Here is a 9789-nt window from a genome sequence, read left to right on the forward strand (position 1 = left end):
AGGAGAGGTAGGGTGATGCGATGGAGAGAAAGCCCTTAAAAAGGAGAGAGTTTTAACCAAAACCTTGAACCCTAATCGGTTGAGGCCATCTAGGTCGAAATACAGAGGGGTTCAGCAACGAAAATGGAGCAAATAGGCTGCCAAAATTCGGGACCCTTTCATTAGAAAGAGGGTTTGGTTGGGCACTTACAACACTGCCGAAGAAGGTGCGAGGGTTTATGATTTGAAGAAGCTTGAATTCGAATGCATGGCTGCTTCATAGGAGAAAAGTTACAATCACAATCAAAACTACTCTTCTTCGGTGACATAGGACTTTGAAACTTGTTGTCTCACACATCCCCATTTTTGTCCTCGAATTATACTCTTTAGCTTCAGCTTCAACATTGAATGATTTTGTTGTGGACAACACCATTGTTGTTGATGATTAGAAAATGCCTAATCAACAACTCAACCAACAAGGACGGCAACAAAGCAACCATTTTTTCTCTTGCTCCTATTCTCCCTCTCTTTCTTTGTTTTTTTTTATTTGCCTTTGTTCATCATGCAAATTTGTACATATGGGGTACATATGGGATTTCAAATTTGGGAATGTGGCTAGGGTTTGTAGGTTGAATTTGTGTTGTGATTTTTGATCTAGGGTTGAAAATTGGATTTTGTTTTGTAATTTTTGATAGTTATGATGCTCTGTTGATGTTGGGATGGTTGTTTGGCTGTGGCAGTGGTAACGAAAGGCAATGGAACGGCAGACGATGGTGGTCAGTGGTTCTGTTCAATCACAAGCAAGGAAGAAGCTAAAAGAGAAAGCAAAATGTCCGTTTTGCCCTTGAAAACGAATCACATGTCATTCCACGTGCAAATTTCCGTCCAATTTCTTGACTTCTATTTTCAACTAGACCAAAATGACATAGGGTGCAAAATTCAGGATCAAAATCGAGCAAATTGAAATTAGAGGAACCAAAATGACACAACGTGTAAACTATATGGACCATGTGCATAATTTTCCCTAAAAACAAAATTAAAAATAAAAAAATGAAAGAAAAAAATAAAAAGTTACAATGTAAATTTTCTGCAATTGTAGTTTTTGATATGGCAAATGTACCACTTGAAAATAATTTTTTTTTCCCCTCAAAATCATCATGCATCAAGGTCTTATCCAATTGCTCATCAGCTAACCTTGGATTCTCCAATCTTCTTGTCCCAAACAATTTATTCACCACACAATGAGTTTTTCCAACTGTCACCATGAGAACTATTCCTGTTTGATGTCCTTACATCCAAGTGTAGATCCTAATCTCTCTAGCCACCTTTTAGAGAGCTTGTTTAGGTATTACATTGAATGCTACTTTAGTAATTCACTACATCATGTATAAAGCATAGAAGCAACAGAATACAATCATTGTTATAACTTCCATAAGTTTGACAGCCTAGAATTTGAACTGAATGAAACATTAAACTCATGAACAAACCAGTTTTCTTGTATGCTCTTACAAATATGTCAAGGGAAGTCTCAACGCAAACACAAAGAAGTACAATACAGGGGTAGAAATTTTCCTTTTCTTTTCAGTTTTCTAGTCTATAATTTTACACATAATTTGACATTCCGCTCATAATTTTGGGAATCACACATCATTGGAATGCAATTTGTAGCAAATGTCAATGTTCCAAAGGCTCAACAGCAGTCTTGAAAAGAAGGACGTAAACCTTGTCGATTGAGAAGTACAAGAACCCTCCTATGGAATGTGTAACATACGAACCAAAGCTTGTTCCCACTATGCAGTGCCACGCTGGACCATACAATGAGTCGAATTCCTGTGGAGTCAATGGAACACCAATCATAAGCCATCCATATGTCAGAGTCTATAGATCAGATGGTAGGGTGCAAAAAAGTTGTGACAACACAACTAAGTTTTTCTTCTTTTTTTTTTTCTTTTTCTTTTTTTGCAACAAGAACAGCATGAAGACTGACAGCAATTAAATATTCTTCCTACCAGTGTCGGGGCACGACACGAAAAGAAACTTTTCCAGTCCTAACACAAAGAATAACAATAAAACAAATTATTGTTGTAACATTACAATATGTAGTCTCAAGTGAAGATAATTTTGTACACAGAGCTAATGCAATTGTAGCGTATACATAATCTTTGGCACTTTACACAAAGAGGCTGCCTTCAACTTAACCCACATTCTAGATTTTACCATTGCATCAACCAACAACAGTACCTAATGATAAATGGGTTCCTTTGTCACCAAATATCTAAACATTGTAAACAAAACTAAGTTTGAGCCCTAGTAATTCTTTGCATTAGCTAAGATCAAGCATATCATTCAGAATCTTATGAGCTTCTCCCTAGCTATAAGCTAAGAAGCACAGACATGGAGACACATCACAACTCAGACACAACATAGATCCGCCGACAAGTCAATTTTCAAAAATGCACGACACGACATGACATTACACGACACGTGAGGGACCTAAGAAGTAGCCTATACTATTACTGTATTAGAAGGTCTGAAAACAAGTAGACTGCACAATCATGTGAAGAAAATTCATAAAGTACCAAAATAAAATCTGCAAAAGAAAGAAAAATATGTGTAGATATTGGGAGCGAGCAAATCTGAGCCACAGGCTAGGGTGTGGCTAATTTACCAACAATAAGTTTCTAAAGAAATGCCATCGAGAAAAAATTGACATAACCAAAACAGTAGGGAGTAGTTGGATTCATTTAGCTTCAGAGCAAGACTGCACGATGAAAGATATGCAATATCTTGCATTCATGAACTTAGTTACAAGTTGCAGGCCTAAAGACCAAGGAAAGATCAGATTTTATATTTCAAGTTTCAACACAAGTATGCCTACGTCAAATAGAATCCATTTTTAAACTAAATCGAGCACACACAAAAAAAAAAACAAAAAAAAAAAGCATGAAAGCTTCAAAAAGAGTGAAAAAAAAAACATTTCTGAGACCTGGTGACTAAAATAAGAGATAAAAACACTTAGGTGCTGTTTGGTAACACTTACGTTTTCAGTTTTCTGTTTATATTTACAAAAATTTTAAAAACTCAAATAAAAACTTGTTTGGTAAAATTTTTGATTTATAAATCAGTGGTCTCAGTTTATAAATTTGGTCAAAAAATGTGTTTCCGTTTTGAGTTTTCAGTTTTTTTTTTTTACCACCCAACATTAGCCACCACCCACTACCATTTTCCACACTGTCTTCTGCTACCACCTGCCGCCACCACCACCCCCCACCAGCCACCCACCAACCACTAGCCACCTGCCACCCACTCGCCACCACCACCCACCCGCTACCACCCACCACCTGCCAATACCATCCACCGCCCGCCACCACCACCCGTCACCTACTTGCCACCACTACTCACCACCCACATGCCACCACCATCCGCCACCAGCCACCCACCACCACCAGCCACCTGCCACCTACTCGCTACCACCACCCCACAACCACCACCCACTCGCTACCACCTACCACACGCCACCGTCACCCACCCACCAGCCACCGTCACCACCTACCCGCTACCACCCGCCATCCGCCACCCACCTGCCACCACCACCCACTGCCCGCCACTACCACCACAACCACCACCACCCACTCGCTACCACCTACTACCCGTCACCGTCACCGTCACCCACCCACCCACCCACCATCAACCCCCACCATCCGCCATCCACCTGCCACCACCACCCACCACCCACTCACTACCACCTACCATCCGCTACCGTCACCCACCCACCCACTGCCATCGTCACCCACCCATCCACCACCACCCGTCATCCGCCACCCACCTGCCACCACCACCCACTACCTGCCACCACCGCCACCACCACCCACTCGCAACCACCCACCACCTGCCACCGTCACCCACCCACCTGTCACCACCACTCACCGCCACCGCCACCACCACCACCACCCACTCGCTACCACCCACCACCCACCACCCGCCACCGTTACCGTCACCGTCACCGTCACCGTCACCCACCCATCCACCACCATCACTCGCCACCACTACCCACCCGCCACCACCCACCACCACCCGCCACCCACCTTCTACCACTACCCACCACCCGCCACTACCACCACCACCATCTACTCGCTACCAATCGCCACCGTCACCTGCCCACCCATCACCACCACCCACCCGCCACCACTCACCACCACCATCCATTCGCTACCACCCACCACCCGCCACCGTCACCCACCCACCCATTACCACCACTCACCCGCCACCGCTCACCACCACCAGCTACCCACCACCCACCGTCACCACTTTCCACCACCGTCTTCCTCTGCCACTTGCCACCACTTGTCACTTCTCACTCTTTTTTATATTTTCAATTTTTTTAAAACATTTTTTCAATTACCAAACGCGTTTGTAGTTTATGTTTTTCTAAAAATAAATAAAAAATAAATAAAAATCAGTTTATAAAATTTTTGTAAATATAAACTGAAAACGTAAACATTACCAAACAGACCATTGATGATTGAAACGCGTCCTTAATTTCCACAGCTGTATTATAGATTATATTCTAAAATGACAAATCAATGAAATGCTAAAAAGCACGGACACGGATACGGATGCGGACATGGACACAAATGCGGACACGGGGGACACGGTAATTTCAAAAAAATAAAGATACAGACACGGCGGGGATACGGCAATAAAATATGCTTTCATATATTTTATTTGCTACCTAGATTAATATTACGTCCACAAATAATCAATATTAACAAAAATAACTCTAATTCTATTTTTCTTATAATTTAAAAAAGTACTTATAAATTAACACTTACAGCTTATATATATATATATATATATTTATGAATGATCTATTAAGTATTTAAATTTAAGAAAAAAATAATAAATATTCAATATTCATCAAAAGCACTCAAGAAAATAGAAAAAAAGACAACTTGGCATGTCCTTAGTATGTCCCCGAAGTATCTCCTGAAAATAAATTAATTAAATAAGGGGACATGGTATGTGATGTGTCTCATATGTGTCCCTGCTGTGTCTACATGTCCTCGAAGTGTCCGTGTGTCCGACACGGATACAACACTTGTTTTAAAGTGTCACTATTTCATAGATGAAATGTCATCCCAGCTACCAAGGAGACATATACAGGGACCAGTTGCTGATAAATTAATTCACTTGAAAGTAATATTACATAATTAACAACTGAGAGGCTGGAGATGGACTTCATACTGCTGTCCTTCATGTTTGCTGCAACTTCCTACCAAATCTATTGATCACTCACAAAATATCCTTCCCCAAACAACCACCATCTACAAGACTGAAGTGAGTTAATTGCACTTTGTGAAATGAATTGGACCCATGTATTGTCTTTTTCACAATAATTTCCTTCAAACAGGCTTGTAAGCAGTCAAGTTTGATATACATATATATATATATATATATATTCTCCAATTACAAAAATATAAAAAACACAGAACTTAAAAGATGACCGCCCTAGTTAAGTTCACCCTCCAAATAAACCTAGAGAATGACTCAATATCACCTCCATAGAAATTTACTCAATAACCAATAACATAGATCTTGAAAATTAAAGATAAAAAATAGAGCATTCAATCAGAGAAACAATATTAGAATAACAAAATCACAACCAAGGTAGATACATACATTTTCAGTTCAATACCAGACAACTAAAATATTTGGCAATCTACAAACAAATTCAAAATCACCATTTTTCATATATATTGAAAACCATTCAATCTTAGACAAAAACAATAATGTGTTTGGATGAGGGATTTTGAGAGGGGCTTGTGGCTAAAACGGAATTTCAGGATCCTCAGTATCAAAATCATTTGTTTTGAGTTAAAAAACGATAAGAATCCTCAAATTCTCTCCCAAGGCTTTTAAAAAGGTATGTTCAAAATTGTTGGTATCAATAACTGAGAACATAAGTATTACTGACCATAAGGACACAACCTTCTTCATGCCTGGTGCCATGACCATCAAAACCTACTATTTCCATGTTCTCATTATTATCAATCTATTTCTTCTACCATAGTTCCTCTGTTTATGCTACCAGCTTGCTTGTTTTTCGTTTTCCAAAAACACTTTTCAAAAAATTCTACTTTCTTGTTTTCCGTATTTTTTTGTTTTTACTGAATTTTTTTATTTTTTATTTTTAGACACACCTAACATAAATATACATAAAAAAATATAATTTTTGTGAAAAAAATCTTTTAAAAATTCACTAAATACCAAAAATACAAAAATACAAAAATACAAAAAAAAAAATACTAGAATTCAGTATATTTTCCGTATTTTTATGTATTTATTAATTTTTTAAAATACTTTTTTACAAATTTTTTGATTTTTAGATACATCTAAGTAAGGAGCATCTAAAAAAGTAAAAAAAAAAGCTTAAAATTTTAAAAATATTCACTAGAAACAAAAACAAAAACAAAAAATTCAAACAAAACACACAGATTGCTGTCATAAGTATTATCAATACCATTATTGTCTCTAAGAATGCAACCACAAACACATCAAGACAATAAACTTTGAAATGAAGGGATTTTTGTTCCATTCCATCTTAAATCCCTATCACATTGAAATTCCTCAGTAATTACAAATACTTCATTCAAACACACACACACATCCACGAAAGATAGAGAAAAAACAAGTGTTAGCTAAAGCTGACAATATTTACCAATTGGACCATTGATATACAAAGTTATTCAATAGTCTTCACTGTGAGAGTTTAAAACAAACCTGTAACAACCAAAATAATAAATTCTATCCTAGATGAAATTATATTACTCAAACTGAGAAAGAGAAAGATTGTCAGCTTAATATTATTCTCACAGTAACTAATAGACCACTTGCATTATGATTATTCCATACCCTCACCATGGGCTCCACATATCAATGCAATGAATTCAATTTTTTTTTTTTTTTTTTTTCCCAAGTCTAGGCCCCAATATAGAAATCTTAACTAAGAAAAGAGTGTATATTATTTTCTTGTCAACTCAATTTGGAATTTCTAAAGAATGTGACCACCTTTAAATGAAATTAAAAAATGCTCTAAAATTTGAAAAATCAAAATTAGCAATCAAAACAAACTATCCAACCTCCAACAGAATAATAAAGATCAAAGAGAAAGATGAAGAAACATTACTACTTTAAGCTTAATCCTGTTAACTAGGCACAAATACTCTATCACTCAACCCTGAGAGTTGAAACTACACGAGTACACCCAAAAAAATAACAACCAGCTCATTGTTAGACTGGAAATATATTGAAGATCACAAGCTAGAAGGACATATAGAATGATAAATTTTTGTCTAAAGCCAACAGAAATAACCAAAATGGGCATTCTACATACATCTTTATGCACACCTGTCACTCTAACCATATGAATGAAGAATCCAAAGTGTTTAAATGTAGACTTTAAAAATGCAGATCAAGACTGCAAGATAAACTAAATAAAATGAAGTGGACCATACATAACTAATCAATTAGACCACCAGCATGCAAAGGTACTCAGTAAACAACCAATTTAAAAATTGATACAAACCCATTCAAAAGACTAATAAGTAAATATCACAACCTAGATAAGAGACAAAGAACTGATGAAATTTCAGCTCAAACTAATACTACAACTCCATTGATCTGCCTCCATGCACATTCACTTGAAATTGATTACTTTGATAGTCAAGATGAACAAACGAAGCAAAAACTAATAAATCAAAGAGTAAGAAGTAAAATTATGACAAAGAAACATTAATTGGGGGGGGGGGGGGGGGGGGGGGGGGAGAAAAGAAAAGTATTTTGAGCTGACTTTGAAACTAAAACTCAATTGGACCCACTCTTTCACAAGTGCAATATCTGTAAATTACATATCTTAGACTAGAAAGTAAGACTTCAAAAAATTGATAATTGAGGATAAAACCAAATATTCTCAACAGAAAAATGTACTCAGTGCCAGTACCCTCTACAGTAAAAAATTCAGAATAAAGAGCACTCAAATAATAATTGTACCTGAATCACAAACTAGCAGACAATTGGACCACCCATATTCAAATTTACAGAATACCCTTTACTGGAAACAAACATACATAAGAAAAACCTCCTTCACTCTCAATCAATCTCAGACTAGAAGGATTACAGACATAAATATGAAAACAATCACCTCAAATAAGCTCATTAATTCTTAGACATAAATAATAATTGTATTTGAATAAAAAAACTAGCAGACAATTGGGCCACCCATGTTCAAATTTACAAAATTCCCTACTGAAAAAATAAATAAATAAATAAATAAATATTGCATAAATCCCAATTAATCTCAGACATAAAAGGATTGAAACTTCAACCAACAAAGACAGAAATATGAGTATAATATAAGCTGAAGCCATCACTATCTCACAATTGGGGCAACTGTATACAAATTTATTTAATACCCTTCACTCTAAGCATCCAAAATCAACAAATTAGAGCAAACCCATATAACTTTAATCCCAAAAAAGCCACAAAGATCAAAGATGAGAATATTAAAGCTGAGAGCTAATTTGATTACCTTCTTGAGGGCAAGGGCTAGGCGTTTGCTGTCAAGCTTTCCAGGCATGGAATCGAGGTTGTCTCTAGCACACCTAAATGCTCTGTTTTGCAAAGCCAAAGGCATATCAGAGGCTCTAACACGAATATTGAGTTGCTCATGGTGGTCTTGTTGGTCTATAGCTTTCTTCTTCAGTATCAGACTGTTCAAGAACTTGCTCCTCCTCTCCAACTCTTCCTCTGCTGCGTCCATTTTCTCATTCCTCTCTCTCTCTCTCTCTCTCTCTCTCTGTGTAATGTAAATGTAAACGACCTGAGTCAGAAGGAGCTTGTGGGTTCCATAGGCTTCAAGGAAAGTTTTGAGGGAAAATGGAGAGAGAGAGAGAGAGAGAGAGAGAGAGAGTGAAAGGACCAGCAAGAAAGAAAGAGACCAACAACAATCTCGATTGCTATGTTTGTTTTTTCACACTGGCTTTCTCTTTATGAGCTTTTTCAAAATAAATTTTTAATTTCTTTTTAGTTAGACGAGGCCGTTGGACTCGGCGCAGGCCACAAAATTAGTAAAATCTCATCGATTTATATAACATTTTAAAGTACTTTTTTTTTATTTATTTCAATGCATGGACGCTAATCAGAGCTGTTTTACAGACGCCGCTTTTAAAGTGGGTTTGATCTCTTAAATTATTATTTTAATTTTTAAAAAATATTTAGATTGGATAGATTTACTTTAAAATCGATTTAGGTGATCTGCATCGTTTATTTTTTAAATATTCATAAAAAAATCAAAATAATAGGACATTAACAATTATTTATTTGAACTATATTTGTTTTACAAAAATAGATGACAAGCCCATGTATTTTTTGTAAAATAAATTTATTTAAACATATAGCTATTAGTGTCTGATGATCTTGATTATTTGCATTAATATTCTACTCAATGAGTTCTATAAAAAATAAACGGTTCGGACTATCAAAATAGATCTCAAAATGAGTCTACCAAATCCAAATCAGTGTGTTTGTTTTGAGTTTTTTGAATTAAATTTTTTGAAAACTGAGTTTTTTGATTTTCGTATTCTTTTGTTTTTAATGAATATTTTTAAAATTTTAAACATTTTTTTTACTTTTTTAGATGCGCCTTAGTTACATGTATCTAAAAAGTAAAAAATTTGTAAAAAAATATTTTAAAAAATTAATAAATATATAAAAATACAAAAAATGTACTAAATTCTTATATTTTTTTTTGTA

General features: G+C 36.1%; 1 protein-coding gene across 1 annotated transcript; it reads right to left on the reverse strand.

Annotated features, from left to right (window-relative positions):
• Window positions 1-1430: 1430 nt before the first annotated feature.
• On the reverse strand, window positions 1431-9126 carry LOC114302612 (Dynein light chain type 1 family protein). Its single transcript, XM_028247665.2, has 2 exons — window positions 8567-9126; window positions 1431-1809 (listed from the first exon to the last, which is right to left on the reverse strand). Exons 1-2 carry the CDS (start codon window positions 8795-8797, stop codon window positions 1654-1656), a joined length of 387 nt encoding a protein of 128 aa, XP_028103466.1. The 5' UTR covers window positions 8798-9126; the 3' UTR covers window positions 1431-1653.
• Window positions 9127-9789: the final 663 nt, after the last annotated feature.

The sequence above is a fragment of the Camellia sinensis genome, chromosome 11 (assembly GCF_055761805.1).
Source record: "Camellia sinensis isolate YWXY chromosome 11, ASM5576180v1, whole genome shotgun sequence".
NCBI lineage: Eukaryota > Viridiplantae > Streptophyta > Magnoliopsida > Ericales > Theaceae > Camellia > Camellia sinensis.

What these genes read in the sequence shown, in the direction of transcription:
- LOC114302612 (XM_028247665.2), bottom strand. Translation starts at nt 8,797, where the DNA reads ATGGACGCAGCAGAGGAAGAGTTGGAGAGGAGGAGCAAGTTCTTGAAC. An exon ending in TAGCCCTTGCCCTCAAGAAG is followed by an intron (nt 1,810 to 8,566) that starts GTAATCAAATTA and finishes TTGACTCCACAG; the next exon opens with GAATTCGACTCATTGTATGG.